Source organism: Aptenodytes patagonicus, chromosome 5 (assembly GCF_965638725.1).
Source record: "Aptenodytes patagonicus chromosome 5, bAptPat1.pri.cur, whole genome shotgun sequence".
Taxonomy (NCBI): domain Eukaryota; kingdom Metazoa; phylum Chordata; class Aves; order Sphenisciformes; family Spheniscidae; genus Aptenodytes; species Aptenodytes patagonicus.
The window spans coordinates 8,429,269-8,451,603 of record NC_134953.1 but is presented as its reverse complement, the minus strand read 5'-3'; the positions used below and the strand labels follow the sequence as shown (position 1 = coordinate 8,451,603).

The 22,335-nt window shown below is 38.3% G+C and overlaps 1 protein-coding gene across 2 annotated transcripts in view; it reads left to right on the top strand.

The window, feature by feature from the left end:
• KAT6B (lysine acetyltransferase 6B) overlaps positions 1–22,335 on the top strand; it is a 118,265-nt gene that overhangs the window by 7,324 nt on the left and 88,606 nt on the right. For both annotated transcript variants that reach the window (XM_076338465.1, XM_076338463.1), the window contains exon 2: positions 332–1,227. In XM_076338465.1, coding sequence (XP_076194580.1) covers positions 607–1,227 — 621 coding nt within the window. In that variant the 5' untranslated portion in view covers positions 332–606. The remainder of the gene's footprint in view (positions 1–331; positions 1,228–22,335) is intronic.

Sequence of the window (22,335 nt, the reverse complement as noted above, 5' to 3'; positions counted from 1 at the left end):
CCAGTGGGTCTGGAAGTGATTTGTAGGCAGTTTTAGAGAATGTTTTCAGATCTCTGCCTGAATGGAAATTGTCCAGCAAGTCAGTAGTAGGTTAAGTGTTGGGGTGATGGAATTTAGGAAAACTGAATCAACTGAATGTTAGGAGAAGTGGAATGATTTTATGATGACTTGTTTGGTGTGGGGTGGGAATTGGCAAACATTTCATATGATCTCAGAGATTTTTGCGTACTGCAGCATCTACAGTATGAATGCATGTCTGAATGCATTCTGTTTTTCTTTACTACTTCAGCATTAACTGTATTCTCTCCCTGCCTCTTTTTTCTTTTTAAAGGTTGCAATAAACTTTCTTGTAAGGATGTACCAGTATCATCACGAATGAATCCTTTCTACTTTTCCATAACGGTAAAGTAATTGGAAGTTTCGGTCAGCAGATATTTCCCTGCCTTTTCCGACTCCTCAGGATGGATATTTTTGAGATGCAGCCAAGCAGTGTGTGGAATCCTTTGATTTGTGTTTGAGGTGTGAACAACCTCTGAAAGATCTGCTAAAAGGATAAGGAGGAACCTCTATGGGTAACCCTTGGCTGGAAACAATTACTGGTCAACCATGGTAAAACTTGCCAACCCTCTTTATACGGAGTGGATTCTTGAAGCTATACAAAAAGTTAAAAAGCAAAAGCAAAGGCCTTCTGAAGAGAGAATATGTCATGCTGTTTGTGCTTCCCATGGATTAGATAAGAAGACTGTTTCGGAACAGTTGGAACTTAGTGTTCAAGATGGTTCTATTCTTAAAGTTACCAACAAAGGCCTTGCATCCTACAAGGACCCAGATAATCCTGGACGGTTTTCATCTGTTAAACCTGGCACTATTCCTAAATCTGTTAAGGGATCTAGAGGAGCTTGTAATGAGCTTCGTAATGTGGATTGGAATAAACTCTTGAGAAGAGCAATTGAAGGGCTTCAAGAACCAAATGGCTCCTCCCTGAAAAACATAGAGAAATATTTGAGAAATCAAAATGACCTAGCAAATATTTTCAACAATCCTGCCTTCCAGCAGAGGTTGCGTCTGGGGGCCAAACGTGCTGTGAACAATGGGAGATTACTGAAGGATGGGCCTCAGTATAGAGTGAATTATGGCAGTTTGGAGAGCAAAGGAGCTCCAAAATACTCCAGCACTTTCCCAGCTTCTCTTCCACCTGTCAGCCTTCTACCCCATGAAAAAGATCAGGTAAGTCTGAAAAATGAGAGCAAATGTAGTAATAAAAAAATGATGGTTTTTTTTGTTCTTTGTTTATTTACCTAATGCAAAAATAATGGTTCTACTTGTTCTTTATTTACTCGTTTAAATGTATATAAGTGAGGATGCATGTCAAAGATCCGTGCAGAATCAGTTCTGGTAAAGGAAGTTTACATAGCTCCCTGCGTCCTGCCATTCTGCGTTGGATAGCTTGCTCTTTGGATTTTCAGTAGATAAACAGAGCGGCAGGGAAGAGTACGGCTGTATGCTTTCTTCTAGGCACGAGATTGTTCTGTCTTGCCTGGCAGGCTGGTGTTGCTGAAATACGCAGTGTGATTTGTTTGTGACCTTTTACCTTCATTTTACGCCTGGGTGTACTGATTTTCTCGTAGGTCAAACACCACCTGAAATACTGCCAGTAGAACTCTTGATATTTAAGACTGTTAGAATTACTATTTTTAAAGATATTTGTATGTAGATACTTAGCTTTAAAACTATAGTTAATAGGAACTGGAGTTAACGTAAATATTCTAGGAATACAGGTGAAGGTGTCAGAGTGACAAATTGAGCTAAACTGCAGAATCTTCCTCGTATCTCAGTTTTGTTGGACTTTCTACATGGATTTATTTTTGCTATTACTTGGGCCTTGTTTTCAGGTTAATTATTCACAGGGTTTAAGCCTTGGGGGAGAAGGGGGTGTCCATCAGTGTTTTGTTTATGAAAGGATAGAGTCAAAGACATGTCGGTAGGCATTCTTTGATCATTCCCCATTTAGTATGGTGAAGTGTGTTTTGAATTTTCAGTGTACTTAGGGGGGGAAAAAAATCTACCTGTTCTATTTGAATTAAGTTTCTTAGAATATTGGTAAGTTGGTGGTTTGTTTTTCTTTTTTTTTTTTTTTTTTTCTTTCCACTTCTCAGTGGTAAAGTTTGGTGGCAGTTCTTTTTGGCATGGAATAACCCAGACAACTTTGCCATTGCAGAGGTGCCATTAGTGTCTCCTTCTAGAAACTTTTTCCTTCAGCTGATTGTAAGGTGCTGGAGGGTGCAGAGTAGAAAGTGCTTGTGTTAGAAATATTTAGTAAAGCCTACAAGAACTGTTGTGTGTGGGACTGTCAGAAGTGACACTACAAATGGTGGTAGCTGTAGGTTGATTTTTGTGAGCTTCTCTAAATATATGTTAAATATGATTGCTTTTATATGTGGATATATGTCTTTCAAATTGGACTTCTTGGGTATTTGGAGGATGCATGGAGCTTCACGCTCAATAATCAGAATGGAAATTCAGAAGTGTTGCTCACTGTGCGATTACTGCTGTAGTCATACACTATAAAGATTTAATTACTTGTAGCGATAAAGCTGTGTGTTGTTTATGTACTTTCAGAGATTCTTCCGTAATTCTAATACTCTAGTGGCATGAAAGATTTGAAGGCTGGAGTACTGAGCAACCAAAATAGTTTAATACTATGGTGCTTCACATGAATTCCGTGGAAACAAAAATCTCCCTTGTTAGGCTACCTACTGGGACTGGCATCCATTGCAAGGAATGTTAGTTGGGTCATAGTGCTGAAAAAGCCGTTACTGCCATACTAAAATACTGGTATAAGGATAAATCTGTCTTTTAGAAGTTAGCCAAACAAATCTGTTCTCTAGCAAGTGCTTTGGCAAGAAATAAGCTTTCATTTGGGTGCCTCAAAATTAGCAGTGTGACTTGTGTGTTTAAAAACGGTTCGGCATACACTTTTTCCTGACAAAAATAGTTTTGATGTAAGGTTGGTGAATCAGTAGTTGCGTATCAGTGTAGCGCCCTGCTTAGTTGTACTAGTTGTGGCATGGGTTACTGGGCAAATATATATAGACTTGGTTTAAATATGGGATTTTTGCTGGTCTTCAAGCTGTATGGCTTTAAATATACTTAAAGGACAGTTCTGAAAGTAACTGTACATAGGTGTCTCTTATTATTGGGATGTGACTGCATGTTCATTTGAAATTGATGGTAGTTCATGAATAAGCAGAAGGACACTGCAGGAAAACTTAGGCTGTTTTTATTGGAAGTATTTAAGTGGCAGTATGGGGTATGTCAAGATTGATTATTCCATTTTATGCAGTAAAACGTAGCCAACTGGCATCTCTTGGGAATGGCTAGTCTTTGAAGAGATTGGTGTATTTTAAAGTTTCTTTGGCTGTTCATACAGCTAGCACAAGTAAGAGCTGCTTTTCTGTTTGGGTGGCTCTTTTTGTTTGTTTGGGTTTTTTGTTTTTTAAAAACTAGAGGTGAAGTTCAAGTATCTCTCCTGTTGCCTTTCCTTGAGGAGAAGAAAGAACAGGAGGATGTGGAGAAATCTGTTTAGATGACTGCAGAGTAATCTTGTTTGAGTATTTGTTACTCAAAACTTGTATGAGTAATTTTGACTTTTTTAATGCATAATTAACATCTCATCCGGATGAGATGATTAAAAGATTTAGTGTATTAGAAGTGCATCAGAGCTCTCCCTTTGGCAATCTGAACTTTCACACTCACAGTACCAAATGCAGACTCTGAACCTTTCTTCCTGAGTGAGTAAAAGGGGATCAGAAGAGCTGTAGTACTGCCTGTGTGGTTGTGTGTGGGTTTTTTTTTTTGTGGTTTTTGTTTTGGTGTGGGTTCTTGTTTTTTCCTTTTCCGCCCTCCACTCCCCCCCGCCCCCGGCATCAGAGTATCTAGTGCACTGGGAAGATAGATACTGTTGCAGTGCAGTGGCATCTAAGTTAGTTTTGCAGACCTGGAGCCTTGACTATGTTACAGCGGTGTTGAGTGTTTTGCATTCGATGAAATACTGAGTGGAACAGGGAGCTGGGAGTGCTAAATTTTCCTCTTGGTGGTGATGATATGGAGCTGCTTTTCTTGTCTTCATATTAACTGGGTGATCCAATGCAACTAGATGTAGTCATCTTGTCTCATTAGTTGTGGAAATAGCTGCAGTTAGTTACAGCTACATAGCTTGTATTGCCATGTTTCCTCCTGTTATCCATAGGCCTGGAAGAAAGCATTTGTGTAAAAATGGTATGTTTCCTTCAAGTGTTATCCTGACTTCTGGATTTAGGCAAAGACGTGTCAGCTCCAAGTTACAGGAAGTGGAAGTATGCAGTGCAGCTGTTTAAATCTTCTCTTCCTCCACCCCTTTCCATTCCCTAGTGTGTGTGGAGGGTTGCTTTTTCACTTCTGTATGGAGAGATGCAAGCACAAGGCTCATGGGAAGGACCAATTCCATTGGAAGGTCAGTAGCTGTCATCAGCTATATGGTGTCTAGGCTGTATATCATGTAAAGTGTAATGAGTGGTATAAATTACATTTCAAAAGGATATCCTGGTTATCCTAAGTATTCTGGGGTTTACATTAAGGTAGACGCTTACTTGATGCGGACAGGCAACTTGAATCAAAGCACTTGAAAAGATGCCTGTTTTAAAGGGTTAAATTTGTGTGTTAAAGGACCAGCCTCCAGCCAGAGGTGGAGCTGTCTTAACAATGAAGGGAAACTGAAAACAGTGGTGTCCTTTAGGATGAAGACTTGCAGTGTTTTTCTTTCTTCCCCGCACATAAAAACCAAAAACCACACTCACAAGAAAGCAGAAAAAGAAGGAAATTTGTTGCTTAGTAGTTTGATCTTGTGCACTTCACTATATTGCAGTGCATAGTTAGTTTTAACAATTTAACTGCTCTTATGTGTTCTTCCTTATGTTCAGAGTATCTTGCATAGATATCTTCTCTCTCGTGCTTCACACCTTCTCTCATCCAGCATCTTCTGAAAAGGGCTGTATGAGTATGTTAATCAGAAAATGCAGTGTAAAAACTGATAACGTAGTAGGAAAGGGTGTGAACAGAGAGGAAAATCAACCTGAACGTGTTGAGTGATACTTAGCTTTTCGATAAGCCGTTGATGCATTAAAATATACTTCTGGAAGTGGAGAAGTGGTATTTAAGAGTTATGGTTAGTCTTTAAATGGGTGTTTAATTTATCTTTAATGGTGTCGACTGTAGAATGGCAATATTGGTGGTGTTTTCTGTGTGTGTGCGCACTGTGGTGTTCCTTGCTTTCCTTGTCACTTGGACAAGCACTAGGAAGGTTCTGCAGTTTGGGAACTGCATGGAACCTGCTAGGTCTTAGGAGTTAGCCATTTCCTGAGCGCAAATGCTGCATGACTATAAACCCGAAGAAGCAGATGTTTGTAGGCTGTAGACAGCTCTTTACTTACTTATCTTTAAACATAATTTAAAAGGATAAATCCAGCTTTAAAAGGTGAATAGGCAATGGCTATTGTAACATTTTTCAGAGAACTGTGGGAGTGCGTAGTGTATCTCGGTGGTTACATCTTTGCTATGTTCAGAATAATTACTACTTAAAGTATACTTTGAAAGATGCGGTGCAAATGGAGATGACTTGATCCATACAGCGTTTTCTTGGTCCTACTGAACACTCTCTTGAACAGCTCAGCAACTGTATTAATAGTTGTTTCCATCTGATTCTTGGCATGAAAATTTTTATTAATCCCCCTTTCACTTTCAGTTTGTGTTTCTAAGCTGACTTTCATGTAAAACCAAACTTGTTTTATTAATTTTTCATACTCTGAACTCCTATCTAATTTTGTTTTCACTGGCCTACGTACATGTAGCTTTTCAAAGTGTAACTTGGCATGGGTTGAATTTCAGTTTTCTGGTATGTAGCTTGTGCCAGTGCAGACACTGGGTGTTCCTCCTTCTGCCTTTCAGGCAAAGGGCCAATCTATAGAGAATTGCTTTTTTGGCATCCAGGCTCCTCCCTGCTCAGTTTTTCAGCTTCCTGCCTTCCTGTGGGTAGGCAACAGGAGACTCTTGGCTGAGATTTCTTTGCTTGCTCTACCTTGTTCCCTCTGGCCTCTAGACTTTCCACTGAGCAGAAACAGAAAACTTAGGCAGAAAGGAAGTGCTACACAATGTATCTTACTGATTTACACGTAAGGGGATATTCATAATGTCTAACTTCGGAGCTGGCTTTATGTGGAGTCTGTGCTCTTGAGGGTGGGTCTGAGCACTAAAATGCAGTGGTAGGTAAGTTTCTGTGAGAGAGTGTCTGCAGTGCTACAGTCGGAAGAGACTGTAGACAGGGGTATGAAAAAAGAAAAATGAAATCTAGGCTTGAACTTTGTCAATTCATGAAATACTATTGTCTTTAGAGACAACCTGTGTTTCTTCCCTTGTAACATTTTCATGGTGACAGAAGAGTGAGGAATGTTAGTGTTACTTGACAAACGCTAACTCTCATGTTTCTGCTTCTCACTATCTCAATTCACAAGATACCTTTATTTCTTGGAAGGGTGGCCTGTAGCTCGTCCTTGAAGTTCTGGGATGATTGCTAGGTGCTGCTGCTTGCGCTCATTTCTCTGCTGTCCCTGTAGCTTCTGAAATGCTAAAAGTACCAGCTCCATGCACAAGCCAATTGAATGCTTATAAATGGATCCTATTCACACTTGAGAGACTGGAGCTTTCCAGGCATTAAACAATGACTTACCCCATCTTTTGAGCATTTAAAACTGAAGTGGAAAAGTCTTGTCATCCCATATCATGGAGAAGCAGCTCATACCACTGTAGATGTAGAACACCACTTGTGTTCTACGATTCAGCACATTTGGATCAAACCAAGCAGCATGCTTGTAAAAGTTTTCTTGAATTGTATGGTGGGAGGGAAACTTAAAAACTGCTATTTCCTAAGTTACATTGGTCTGCTCCTTCATAAGGCAGGGTGGGGGGGAGGCTGCGTTCCAGTTTCTGATGTCAGTGACTTAGTTTCTGCAAACAGGTCATCTGTCTGCAGTTTCCTATAGAACCATCAGGGAAGACCATCCTTTTTTTCCCCAAGCTGGATATTTTGGAACATAGTTCTGCATGATATGCTCATGGTTCTTGTTTACTGCACGGAGTGATTCCAAACCTTACACTGCAAGCTGTTTAATCCTCAGGCTTGCTAAAATTTGATTCTCTTGGTAGTTTCTCTTTAAAATTAATTGGTGTGATGTACTGCGGTGAGTCCTGTATTGAAACTGACAGCAATGAGTTAAAGAAATCCTGTGTAGTTCCAGCAGTTCTGTTTTGTGTTTGTTCATCTATGCTATTTTCTGTGAGCTCTTCTGTCTTAACTGGGAGTGACATTTGATTCCGAAACTACAGTTAGAGGTTTTACGCTTTGCATTTTTTTCCAAGATTAATTTTTCTTTAACTACTCAGTATGTGGATATCTCCTTTGTCAAGATTCCTTCTAGAATACAGAAATACCAGAAGTCTGCCTTGTATCTAAGGAGAGCTACCTTTCATATTTTCTCAGTGCTGTATCCTTACCTATCTTAAGTGTCTTTCCTCTTCTATGTTCAATAGTGATAGTCTTGACTCTTGGGTGTTTTTTCTGTGGCAGTTGAAATATGATAACAATTCCATGTTGTTTCTTGTTGCAGGAACTTTGTTATAAAACAGGTGATGAAAAACCTTGATAACTTGCAGTTGTCTTGCAATTTTTTGACAGATTACTTTTTTCTCAAGAAAGATCCCCAGGTGTAAATCAACCACTAATCAACCATAGTTTTCCAGTTTGGTGGTTGGAAATGGCAAAAGACTGTTGTTTTTGAAAGAATTTCAAGCTAGCATTGAGAAAATAATTACTCAATCGGTATAAAAGTCGTCTTTACAACTTTGAATCCATTTATGGTCCTATTAGCATCTCCTTTCAAGGACCAACTCTCTTTTCTGTATTCAGGACTATGTTTGCTTGGGTGTAAGGACAGACCCGTAGCTCCTATGATTGTGAGGGCTTGTTTCAAGCCAGGACACTAGGACTTTCTGGAACCAAATGGAGAGAGTTGCTGTTGTGTGCTGCAACAACACTATTAGGGTTCAGATTGTGGCTGTAGAATTCTGAGGATGGCGCACATCAAATCAGGCACCACTTAGCTGACAGATGCACTGCTGTCCTTTGTGGTTACCTGGTAAGAGACAAAGCAACTTTTAAACTCGTATGATTTCCTTTGGTTGCAAAATCACTTGTGTGTGGTGGTGGTTGTTGGTTTTTTACCTGTCTGCTTATATCCCTCCTCATTGAGGGAAATTATAACTGGTGTCACATAGATTTTGCCTTTTTTTTTCTTTTTTTTTCCTCTGCAGGTTCTTGCAGAAGAGCTTAAAGTTTTGAATTGGCAGGCACAGGCAGCCTTCTTACAATATGAATGGTGTGAACTGTTAAAGGGATGTCTCTATAGGCAACTCCAGGGCTGCTGCATTTAGTTCTAGGTTTGTGCGGATTATTTGACTTCAGGTTGCGCTGTAGAGAAGATGGTACATAAGGAAGAAGTCCTTGGGGGGAGGGAAACTGCAGACTTGTAAATTGTCAACCCTTGTGCCTTGTCTCTGCAGTGATAGATACACATGTGCAGGAATTTCTGCTTTCTTAAGTGTTTTGGCTCTAGAGGGGCAGAGTCCCATTTATCTCCCCTTGTGGTTGTGGTGGTATAGCCCATCAGTTACCAACTAATGCAGTACTAGGTGGAGTAGGCTTGAGACTTCTGTTTTTAATTAACCGCAGGACTCTGGCACAGGAGAAAAGCTGTGTATGAGCTCAGCTAAGTTGTCTGGGAGGCACGGGAGATGTTTCTTCATCTAGGAAGAATCCTTAATAGAAGTGGGGGCTAGCATAAGCTGTGATAAGTTTGCCACACATTTTCCACATCTCTTCAGTATTTAATTTCATCACCAGTGGTGTTTTGAAGTTGGCTTCAATTTCACAGCTCTTTTTTTTCCAAAATGGTGAAAATGACTGACTGTAGTTTTAGGAATTAATTTTTATGTAATGTCCATGTATCTGTGGCAACATTAACTAGCAGTGTTTGCATTTGACTCAGTAAGAGACAAATGTCAGTGGCACCTGTGTTTCAGATATTGAGTAGACATAGGTCTTAACTAATGAATGAGTAGTTACAAGTAAGAGTTGACAAGAGTATAGTGAAGATGATTTTTATCATAGCTGTGTAGAACTTTTTTTGTCTTTGTGTGGCACTGTTGTGTTAAAGCACCCCTTTCAGCACTATCTATCGTGTGATTATAGTGAAGATGGAGACTGCTATTTCTCAGATGGCAAAAGGATGAGAGGTAACTGATACAAGTTGCAGCAAGGGAAATTTGAGATAAATGAAGGAGAAAATCCTTCATAGTGAGCATGGAGAGACATGGAACAGGGGCTTGGAATGGCTGTGGAATCTCCATCCTCAGAGGTGGTCAGAGCTTGGCGAGGCAAGGTCCTGAGCAACCTGAGGGAATATTGGTGTCTGGTCTTGTTTTGAGTGGTAGGTTGGGGTACGTGCTCCAGAGGTCTCTCCCAGCCTAGAATATTCTATTTCAACTTGAATTGCAAGTTTGCCTGCTTCTTCTAACTGTTGGCTAATAAAACAGAAAGTATAGTTTCTTTATGCAAGGCTATGATGATGAAGATTTGCAGACAGCTGCATCAAATAGCCAAAGTGTCAGCTAAAGAAGTTTCAAGAGGGATGGAAGCTTCATCTGGGAAAACCATTGCTGGAGAATTCAGTGTGTTTATTTTTGGGTTTTTTTGTTGTTGTTAAAGTTTCTTTCATAAGTGCATTTTGTGTGTATTGCTTTTAAGAATAGTGAACATCCTGATTTCTGCTTTCTTGGGACTCCCTGAAATCTGGAAAGAAAAGAACTTAAAGTCGCTGAACTTTTAGCTTTATATACCACACCCAGGAGGCTGGGTCTGAAGCCTGCTAGGCTTCATTTTAAGTTCCACCATTATGTTGTGTGGATACCTTATCTGATGCTGCTTGGAGAACTGTTGTCCTTTATATTGATCTGTAAAAATGTGAGTAACGCCTAACTTGCAAGTATTGTGGAATTCTTTAAAGTGCTTAGGATTAGTGGATAATGAGCAGTAGCTAGCAAAGGGGTTATACAAAAATACAGTTAAAGGGTGATGGAGAAGGCAGTGTTTGAGCCTAAGTAATCTCCATTATAATCACTGAACTTAATAGTAGTTAGTTAACAAGTTCTATGGGTATAAAGGCTGTTGTATCCCACCCTTCTGTTCCAAATTTAAAAATATATTCAGCTTTCATTTCCTACTTTGTTTTTTCTCTTGTCCTCTGGACACTAGTATACCTGCTGTAGGAGTCAGGTTAACAAGAATGTTAGTGGTAGAGGAAGAGGACAGTGTATTGACTCTTGCAAGTAAGTATTTGGTTATCAGTCAGTTTATAAATACACATGGAGATTTATGTAATAAACAATGGGGTTATACATAAACATGGTATTTTCTGATCTGAGTATTCTTGCTCTGCCTTGAACTGTCCAGCTCCCTTCCCTTCCCTCTTTATCCAGTTGTGAAAACTGAATGTCACTGAAGACTTGTTAATGCTGTTTTACGAATATTAATACTGCTTTAATATTGGAAAACTGGGTATTAAAAACAATTTCTATTTATTTTGACATGTTTGGCACACATTCTGCTGATTTAGCAAAGCAAACTTTCATTCAGATGTTTCAGATATTAGATGTTTTCTGAAGGTCTAAAAATTATAGTTAAATCAGTCAAGAAATGACTAGAGAAAACTACTCACAGGGTAGATTCTCAAGTTAGATAGCAACACGTGCCATGTTCATATGGAGTGGTCTGTTACTGTGGTTGTATATGCATATGTTTAACGACATGAAAAAATATTGGAGCTCACACTGTCTTAGAAACCAGTGACTTGTTCTTCTGTGGCCATTCTAAAGAATTCCTCTTGTTGGGTCACTTGACATGCTTGTCTGCCATACTCATGAGGAAGGAAATTATTGGTACTTATGTCTTCTAATGGTTCTAAATGTTCTTATAACAAATTTTAAACTACTACATTTGTAAAGGTGACAGCTTCCATTGTAGTCAAGCAATTCCTCCTCTTTACATCTATGCATTTAACTTTACCTTCTCCTGATGAAAAGTCAAAGGTATTTTACTCTGGATAAAACATGGAATGCAGTAGCTGTTTTTTTTAAAAAAAGAGTAAAAAAAAAAAAAATCCTGGCTTTAGCTAGTCCTTCTGCTTTACATTCATTGAGAACTATTTAAGAACTAGGGATCTGAAAATGTGAGTTCTGTTCTGGGCTTTGCCACTTGGAATTTATGTGGTCTTTTCAGATCTGAACATGAGATGGATGGTAGGAGTCTTTTATTTGGAATAAAAAACCACTGGAGGAATCTTCCCCTGAGTTCCCAACTTTGTATACCGCTCGGAATTCAAGATGGTACCTCAATTCTGCCTGTGAATTTAAGGAAATAATTGCGGCTCCCATTCAGCCCAGGATTGACAGATTTTTGTTTTATGTCTCCTAGAAGATACTAATGGTGCGAGGGGGATGTACTGGAATTTTGTTTGGTACCTCTCTTTCTCATTGATATCTCTGCCTTCTTAAGTAACATTTTCAACATGTTTGTTAGGCACCTTCAGCCTGTTATGGAAAAGGTATTGATAATTTTCAGAGTTAGACTAGAAATAAAACTGACTTATCTGTTTTTATGTTAATAAACCTGCCGGAGTTGACTTTATTTGAGAAAATGACTTTGGCAGCTGGCAGCTCTATTCTGCCTAAGAAAACAAAAAAAAGCTGGATGCTTAGGCTTCATTGTGTGAACATGCCATATTTAATTTTCTGTATGTAGTTCTAAGCAGAACTGCCCATAATCTGCTAACATAAAACTGAATCTTAACAATTTATATTGTTTGTTTCTCAATACTGTGTTTGGATGTATTTTGAAGAGACCTATGAAAGATTTGATTTCTAGAGAAGAGCTACTAATATAGCTGAGGACAAGCTTTTTCCCTTTCCTGATCTCTGTCTGGTGGTAAAATTCTAATTTGCTTGATATTTTGCTATTACAAGTGAGTTTCACTAAAAACAAGTGAATTTCAAATTTTCTTAGAAGTTTTATATGGAATTTACTTGTAAAGCTTGATGCCTTAAAATTTTGTATTTTAACTTAGAGTTAGTTAAGATATAAATATCTTGGTGTTCTTAATTGGAGAAGAGAACAAAAGTAACCTTCTCACGCCTGTGTAGCAGGGGAGGGAATCCTAAAATAGTTTTAGTAGCTAAAGTGGTTTTAACCTTGAATCTCTTTATCTTGCTTTTCCTCTCGAAAATATTTGTTTTAGTTTTTAGTGGACTTGTGTCTTACCTTTCAGTTTCTGACAACAGCCTTAATAGCAAATTTTTTCCTCTCCCCACAACACATGCATTTTGTTTACTTCACTGTTACTGATATCATTGCAAGGCCAGCAGCTTTGAATAAGGTTAGCTTTTGTCTTTTATGTGCACAGCTATAATGACTCCCATTGTTATTGCTTTCTTAAGCCATGACAACTTGACTTTTTTTTTCTTTTTTTAAGTATGTATTTAATAGATTTTACCAATTAGAGTAGACATCTGTTTGGAGATGAGTAGCAATCAAAATCACTTACGAAGAAATTGTTGGCTCATGATGCATCTAAAATATTTCTGGAAGTTCAGCTTCTTTTTAGCCGTTGCTAAGAGATAAATTTTCATTGACATGAGGGATGTGAGGACATGTCAGCATGCTACCAGTTGTTTTATAGGCAGTTAGCTCTGCCGCCTTGCAGATGGTTGGAAAACTCTTGGTAGTGGGTAAATGTGTGCTGATTATCTCATTGAATTAAGGTAACCTTTTGTCGTTCATTGAATTCTGCAGACCAGGCACTGAGCAGCTGCTCTACTGTTGAATTCTGGATTTAGTGAATACAAAGATTATGCTAAAGGGGTTTTAGTCCTGTTCCAGGTACTGAGCATTGGACCACTGTAAGAATTTTTTTATTTAATACTACCTTCAGTGTGTTAGTAATCAGGGCAATCCAGTAAGACAGTATCTTCAACATTTTGACTAAACTGTATTTTCCAGCTTTGTTGTCACCACATGCTCATTGATATTTTAAAACTTTGGAAGTATGTCAGAAAGAGATTGCAAAGAGCCGTTGTTTTTTCCTCCCTCCTACTTCTCTCCCTCTGCCTTTCTTAAAGTGGTGCAAAGGGAAGTAACTCTTGTTTCTGCCTGCTTTTTGTATTATTAGTTTTGGGTTGTGTTTTGTTCTGGCGTCTTCCCCCGCAAGTCTGATTTGATACTAGCTCACGTGGCAAATCATTTAAAACTAGTTCATAGTTTATTGATGAGACATGCCTCAAAAACAGTTTAAGCAATCTGATGGTTATAAAGTTCATAAATACATATTTACTTTTTGGATTACACTTGTGAGTGTGCACCTCATCTATTGGGGGGTGTATTTAAAGGTGATAGTTCACTGTCATGTTAAAACTTGCTTGTAAACTTGTTTCCCTGCCCTTTTGAAAACAAATTAGTAGGCAGAATTAGGTTTTCAATTAGGTTGCCTTATTAATGACTGTTTTCAAGATTTAAATAAAGTATTTAGTTTCTTGAAGAATTTTGGAAAGGGATTGGGGAAGGAATTGGAGCATTCCCCAGGTAAAGCTTAAATTATTTGGATTGCAGAAAGCGAAAACACTTCTGGATTGTTAGACAGTGTTTACAGACTTTCAAAAAACAGTTAAGGTCTTCAGATCAGTATAGTTTTTGTCCAAGAAAATTCTATTTTGTAAGGCTCTGAAAGGTGGGTTTTTTTTGAGACTAATTCTTTTGCTTCGGAAATAAAATGGATAAAATATAACAATACCTTATTCTAGTTATAGCAACTATATATAAAGGGGTATACTTGTATACTGTGCTGTATAGAAGAGGGTAATATATTCTCTTCTGTAATAGTAATGGGTTGAGGACTTAAGGGATCTTCTAGAGAGCCACTTTCTCAAGGCATTATGGTCCTCTTGGTGAGATTTAGAAATAGAAGTAACTGTGTTTGGTAGTACAGTACCTCTTTTCCAGGGTAAGAGGTAAAGAGAAGAGGGCTAAGAGTTTTAAGGGTCTGTGTTGAAGGGTCACTGTCCGATGCACCTTATAGGAGACGGTGTTTCTGAGATCCATAGAATCATAGAATCATTGAGGTTGGAAAAGACCTCTAAGATCATCGAGTCCAACCGTGTTTGGGTTCCAGTTTGGGTTCATCTTCCCTGCCCTGCTTAAGTGTAACTTTGACTTCATTCTTAAAAAAAAAAAAAAAAAAAGATAAACACCCCACACTTTCATCAAGTATATAATGTTTTAATGGGTTCTTGTTTCCCCTCAACCCAGATCATATGTAGTGATTAAACTTTTGCCAGTAAAGAGTTGCCCATCTTCCATGCAGTTTCAAGAAGTATTGTTGGGCTGTTTCTGTTGAAACTACATTTCAACAGAAGTTCAAAAATTAGAAAGTCTATTTTGATGTCAGGATTATAATGAAAAAGCTGATTAAAAATCAGTATTTGAAGTATAGAATTTAGAAATGCATCTATTTTTAAGTTGAATGAATTTTATTTGTTACATAAAACTATAGTAAGATGAACATATGATACTGAAGAAATCTTTGCAGGAAGCCTGGGAGCTGAAATGTTTCCCTGCTGTAAAAATACCACAGTCAAATGATACATCTTTTGAAATTATGGGAAGAAGGAAGCGACTTCATATTTGTTTGATTACCCCCAATATATTTTTGCCCTAATAATCAGTTTCCACTTCTGAATACAGTGTTAACACTTAGGTGGAATACATTCCATCATAAATGTTTGAAATGGCTTCTCAGACTGAAGAAATCACTCCAAATACGTAGTGGAATTTTTTTATAGATTCCCCCCCCCTCTAGTTTACTGAAATGCTGACATCTAACTCCAGTACATTTCCAAGAATTCCTCTCCACTTCTATTAAGTATTTAACAGGTTTGTTTTGTGACCTGGTTCATGTTTTGAAAGCTAATCGTGTTCATAGGGTATAAAAATCTGAGATACTGTCATAGAGAAATAGCTTTAAAAAATGGTCTGCTTAGCATCTGTGTGATTGCCCCAATGTCACAACTAACTATTGCATAATAGTATATATGAAAATCAAATCTCTCATCTCTTGGCAACCTTTTCTAGAATATATTGGGTGACTAAGGTAAACTGATTATTAATGCTTTCTTCAGGCAAACCAGACCAAAATATAATAGCTCATGCAGTGGTATCTTTCAGTTGTGAGGGACTGTGGACTCATTGGAGACAAGGATGAAGATACACAGGCTGCATGATAACTTCAAAAGTACCAGCTTTTAGTATCAGAGTTCTAAATGACAGCTTACGGCACAGCCTGGGTTACAACACTGTTGTTTCTTGGTGGTGCTATAGTGTGGTCAAAAATAGCACAGATAAGCATTGTGCATACTTGTTACAACTTGGGAAGTTTTACTTGGTTGTGTGATCTAGCGGTCCCATTCACCTCAGGTCTTTTTAAGTCCTGTAGTAAAGGGTGCTTGCTTCTGGGTAGTTTTTTAATAAAATACTGCAAAATGCTACAGTTGGAGACCTCTCCCCCCTCCCCCCCCCCCCCCCCCCCCCCCGACTTCTTAATATTAAATTTAAACAGTTTTCTTGGAAGGAGTTTCACCAGGAGGAGGTACTCCAGGGAATATTGTATATTACCTTATTATATCACTCTTTATTGAAAAAAGGCTGTTAGACTATAAAGCCAGTAAGAGAGGGTAATTAAATTCTTAACTGGGGCTGATATTAGCAGAGGTACAATGACAAATGTTTTGATATAAGCAAAACAGCAACAGGGAAGCATGACTTAGAACTGCATTTCAAACTAAGACAGCAGCTATTGCTTGTAAAGAGCTATGTGAATGTGTGTTTCTTCTCCTGTAGTGTGTTGATATGTTGACTTCTGTATAGAAGTAAAAATACCAGTTTTGCTAAGAGTCTTTAAAGTAGTACTACAAGAAAGTAATGTTTATATTTTATTTGCAGTCATTTGTATTCACAAAACAGTAAAAACTTAGTCTACAAAAATATTTTTCTTAGTAGATCTATTAAATTCCATCACAAGTCTATTTGATACAGCTTATACTTGCTGTCAGCACCTATTCCCTCTGTGGTTATTACCACAGAAGACAGATTTGGTATTTATGCTGTATGCCTGGCTTTCTGTTTCCTAGGTGTGGGATTCCAAGTACTTTTCAGGCTTTTCTAAGAGCCACATAATCTAGAACAGATAACCCACTTAGTGAAAACAATAGCAAAACATAGGGTTTTCTGTTTTTAAAAAATGCTTTTTATGCTGACTTAGTGGAAGTGCATTGAAAACATTTTTTGAGATTGGTGTTTGTTGTTTGGCCTCATTAGTGTAAAGCTTGAGGGGAAAAGCTATGCAGCTTCCACGGAGGTACTAAGTGTCCTGTTCTGAAAGTGGGAGGCAGTAATGTATAATCTATATAAAACCTGTTCACACTATGTACAATTTAGCTAAATTCTCAGGGTTCTTTTGCCTAAATTACCAGTTTGTATTCAGACTCTATACTTCTGAGTATACTTCACTGAGCTATCAGCATCAGTGAAAACGGTATACTGTGGTTTTTTGTCACTTTTGTAGTCACTTTGAATGCTTCTCCAGAGTGCTGATTAGGAAGTCACTAATACAAATAGCACAAGTGATAGACGAGGCCCAAATATAGTGTCAAGATGGACAGATTTCATTCTTTCTCTTATAAATTTGTGGTTACTTCAGAAACTTCAAGCTAAGCAGTGTTAATTTCTTTGTACAACCATTCCTGAACTTTTCCCATGAGGAGACCTTAACTGATCTTAACATGGGTTTTGTGGTTTCACTGCTCATAATTAGGGGAAGGAAAAAGCCAACTATGATGTGAGTTTACCATTGTAGTATAGGACACAGTGTGGTTCATGCTGTTTCCTGACATGTCATAATCTTTATTAGGTTCTTTTGCAGAGTTAAATATTTTAATATTTAGCTTAAAATAATTTGGGGAAATGGGAAACATACATGGTAAGTGTTGGACTGTTCATCTGCTGAAGGAGGGAAAAAACTTTCTCACCTTTTTATTTCACTGGTACTAGCTTCTCCCACCCACCTACCTGCCTTGCACCATCAGTTCACACAGCCTAAAAAAATAGCTGGCTTGAGGCCCTGACTACAATGTATGTATTTCTTGACTAGAGTAGAATTCACTAGAAAATGCAGGCTTAAGGCAGTGCTTAAGTTTCCAAAGCCTTGGGAAGGGACTGACGAGTCCCATCCATGGCATGTTGTGCTGCAGGGTCTGCAGTGGTAGTAGCCCTATTCTAAAGCTTCACCTGTGCTATCTCATGTGTTAGCTGAAGAGCTCAAGCTTTTATACCTGGATTAAAATAATCTTTCCTTATCATGAGTTATAACACTGGATTAAATTGTGACTAAGTTAAATAGATAATCCGTTAGAGTAGAATCAAAAGACCAAATGAATGCAGTGAAGATCGTTTTTTAGAGCCTAATGCTTAATTATTCTGACTCGGGAAAATACTCTGTCTTGAGAGGTGTCATGCAGGTGTTTTATTTGAGGATGGAAAGGCTTTTACCTAGATTATAGGAGAGAGCTGTTCTGCAAACAGATAAAAAAAAAAGATGGAATTTTGTTAATAGGACACTACTCAGAATTGAGTAGCCTGATTTATCCTGCAGAAGCACTTCTGTAGTTCTGTAGGTTTTTTCTGTTTAACATCTGAAATATTTACCTGACTTAAGAAGGTCCTAACTCTTCTCCAGGATATAACAAGTTACAAAGTAATGTTTCCTTGTAGAGGACCAAGCTGTTATCCTCAACTTTATCCGTATATGATCCTAATTAATGTATGCTAGTATCTAACTTGGAATTTGTTTTGTGGTCACTGATTAGAGGAATCTGAAGACTAGCCTCACTAGCTGCCTCATCCATGTCTAAAGGATACATTTCTCGTAAGGATGTCTTGTTTGAATTTGTGTCTTGAACACAAATATTCAAATCTTTTTAACGGAGTGCTAAAAACTTCCTGTTTTGTGCCTAACATTGTACCACAAAGGTCAGTTTCTTCCTCAAAAGTTAGAGCATACTGAAATTGTAATGCTGTATAATTAAAATACTATTCTTTTGCTGTAAGGTTTTGCTGCGGGTTTGCTCTTTTATTTGTAGCAGATTAACACAAATGTGTGTTACAATTGATACATTGATAAATGATAAAATCATTTATGTTAAATGATAAAATATGGGGCCGGAAGAAAAGGATGCTGTGCTACAGAGCTCAGTGATACTGCTATGTTATATCATGTGGCCATCCTGTAGAATTGGGTGAGCTGTTTGCCTTGATTTTGAAGACTTCCTGAAGTTGGCGAGTACAGATTTTTATGTGCAAGATCCATAGTGACCTTAAGTATTGCCATTCTTTTATGCGGTGAAAACCTGAAGTATCTTTAATGGTGTAAAACAGGAATGCCAAATCAAAACTTAAGTGCAGTGTACAGGTTTTGAGGTGGGATCTTCCCTCCCTCTTTTCCCTTTTCCCATGGATTCTATGGCTTCATTTGAATGATGCTTCAGACAATGCAACCATACCAGCAGATGCTCGAGACACCTTTTCAACTGTCATCAGTACTGATGGACACCTACCTGTGAAAACTTCTGGAGACATTTGGCTAGTATGTTATCCTTGATAAAATATGTTCTCTCTGGAGGAAAATGTCGTGAGTGCTAGCAGGTTTTTCTGTGCTGGCTGTCAGGGTTGACAAGTGACACATGTTAAAAGTGCAACAACTAAAAAGCAGAGTCTTTTGCCTCCCAACAGGAAGCAGCTTTGTTGTTCTTTGTTGGTTTGGGTTTTTTTTGTTTTTCCTAGTAATACAAAATAAAATACTTTAAATTGTCTGAAATTCCAAGCCATCATGAGTATACCTGATGTGAAAACAGTATCAACAAAACCCTAAAAGTCCATAACAAAAAGCTGTATTATGCAGTTAACAGGTGTTGTCTTTTAAATTCCAAGCAAGATGCAAAGAAACCATAAAAGGACCGTTATTTACTTTCATGCTATAAAATTAAGGGTAGAAGTGAGGGGGGAAAAATACTACCTTCCTATGAAAGTTGTCTTCTGTGCATATGCATGGCAGTATGCAAACTGTTAAACTCTGAAAAGCATGCTTTCCTCATTGCTCTGTAGGGATAAAGGGTATTGTACAGTACAGTTGCAGGCTGTTGAATCCTGTCTTTCTTTCCTGCTACTGCTTTCTCCTTTGATTCATTGAAGAGCATTCATGATATCTGTTGAGGGCCAATAAGAAGGGGCTTCTAGGCTTTCAGACCTTTTATGCTAAACAAGATACAGGTATTTTCTCAGATCTTCTTGGAGATAAAGATTTTGCAGAAGTAGATAAAAACATCTTAGGATTTCTCATGGCTATTTGAAATTACTTACTGAATCATCCATTGTCTTCCATGTCTACGCTACAGGGGGTTGCCATTTCAAGCTGTTTGGGTAGAAGAAATTCTAAGAACATGCATTCCAGGTTTTCCTAGAAGGATTTAGGAGGATTTAGCATGTTGGTCACTAATTGAGATTTGAGTCAGCTAGGACATTTCCTGCTCCCTGTTAGTCCAGGAGGGTATCTGGCATGGCTGGACCTGCAGAACTTCTATCTGCATGTCTTATTCACTGCTGTGATCAGAAGTAAATGTATTAATTTCTAGTACCAAAGGTAAATGAATCTTGAGCTGCTTTTCAGTCCCTAAGTAATGAGTCTAATCTACTGCAGTAAAAGCTCTACCAGTCAATGATTGTGGTGCTTTAAGTAATTCTGTGGTTTAAATCTAATTACTGTACAGTGCTTTCTAAATCAAACTTTTGCTGGCTGCAGGGCAAAGCATCTTAAGCCTTCTCAAACTTAAACTGTACATTATGTGGAATTATTTTAAGAGTGATAACTATGATCCTGTCTTGTGCAATGTGTTCTGTATTTACAAGAGAAGAATTGCAGCTGTTGAAGTTGGTCAATTATATAGGAAATAATGGGATCGACTGTACTGAGATGCCAGAAAATAATTGAGTGTGTAAATGAGAGCCAGACTCATTAGTCTGTGACATCATACGGTGAATGCAAGGTTTTAATGATAAACTAGGTACTAATTATGAAGCTTTTTCTATGCTACAAATGAGCTAATTTATAAACTGCCAGCACCTGAAGAAGGAAGTCTCTTAGGGCCAGAGGCTTGTGTATTATAACATATTTATTGGTTTGATAAAAGCTGTATTGCATTATCTGTCCAATTTAACCAGGAAGTATTTTTCTTATAATTTAACTGTAAATCTCGAGAGGAGAAAACTGTAGGAGTGTGATTTTACATTCTAATGCTGCTTAGCAGTAGCGATTCAGGAATTGATGCAAATAACTGTTTTAAACAGCTTCCAGGGAAGAGAATTTTTTTTTGTTCTGAGACGTGATTTCTGTGTGCCTTGGGGTACTCTGTTTTTACACATATCTTATATTCATACACAAATGTGTGTGTGTATATATATATGTTTTATTTGCATTACCCTCATTCATACAGTGATTTACCAACCTTGTCATCTTGTGAAGACTGACAGATTTTGATTTTAAAAATAGGGTGCAAGGGAAAAACAGAAGGCTACAGGGAATGAAAGAAAGGTGAAAGAAGAAAAAACTTTGTTAACTGTTAACTTCACAATGGTGACTTTTATTGTGGAGAGCAGGTACAGGCAGCCATTCAGCAGTGTTGATGTTTTTAACTTGTCTTTTCAAGTTAGTTGAGTAACTTGGTGATCGCTGCAGCCAGCTGCAGATGCTTGGGCCAAAAGATGCAGGGTTGCTGTAACAAATGGCATGGCACCATGTCCCACTGCAAACCTGAACATCACTTAAATAACGCTGTTATGATGTCTGTTTTTGGAGGTGGGCAAGGATTTCTAGGTACTTGAATCCCAATTCAGAACTCAGAGCCACAAAAGTATACCAGACTAAGCCTTATGGATGGTTAAAGGTTATGAGGAAGACAAGCTAGTTATGTCCTTCCCTCTTTCTTTTGGTCTAGTATTCATAATTTGTGAAGTCATGTGTTTACCTGGAACACCTTAAATATTCTGCTGGTTAAAGTGATGGAGAATTAGCTCATGCTCTGTGCACGCTCTCTGAGAACTTTCAGAGTTGTCATTGTCTCTGTGCCTACCAGTGATGCTTCACTGAAATCTTTAGATTACATGTAAAGATCATAGGTAACCAGCTCTGATCATCAGCTTACCAACTACTGCTTTTCCTTCACCTTCAAATTTATTTTTTGCAATAAAGCTTTGCATTTACTGAATTTTCCCAATTGAAAAATTAAGCCTTGAGAGATTTTTATATTCCTTGCAGAGCTGGTCCTTGGTTTTCTGGTCCGTCTTAAGGACCTTAATTTCCAAACTTAATCTGCTGCCAGAAGACTTTCTCCTGCCATCCTGGCTTGTTGACAGCCAGCCTTCATCACGTGTCTTCTGTGTGCCATGTTCGTAAGAGTCAGAATTCTCCATTCCCCATAGGTAGTGCTGTTGCCACTGACATGCAAATGGCATGGAGGAGCCAATGACCTTTCTGTTCTAGTTCCTCCTGCAAGAGGAGGGGAGTAAGGCTGGAAGGTGGTGTCTCTGCCTTCAGATTGTAAAGAAGCAGTTTGCTGTTGTGTAGACTGCTTTTCAGACTATTCCTGATGAAAACCGTGCTGTAAAGCTGCAAGGATCAGGATGTACTTTTGAGGGGATTCTGCCCACTGGCATGTTTTCTAGCACCTCTCTCTGTTACTTGTGGTGTCCTGTATTTTCTCGTGCAGAGTAGTTTCATTGCCTGCACGTAGTAGTAGCTCGGATTGGTTTGAAAGTAGCATGACTAAATAGCTTTGGATCGTAGTAGTTGTTTGTTTTGAAGAATGGGAAAACCTTTTCATAAGGGCTCAGGGTGAGTGGGGATTTTTGCTTTTTTTAATTGCTAAGAATACTGTTGTATTTTGTACTAGGTTATCCCCCTCTTCCTTCCCACCCCAGCCTAACATGTGACTGCTATTTACAACTCAGTTGTGGCATAGGTATTGTACTGTATCTCATAG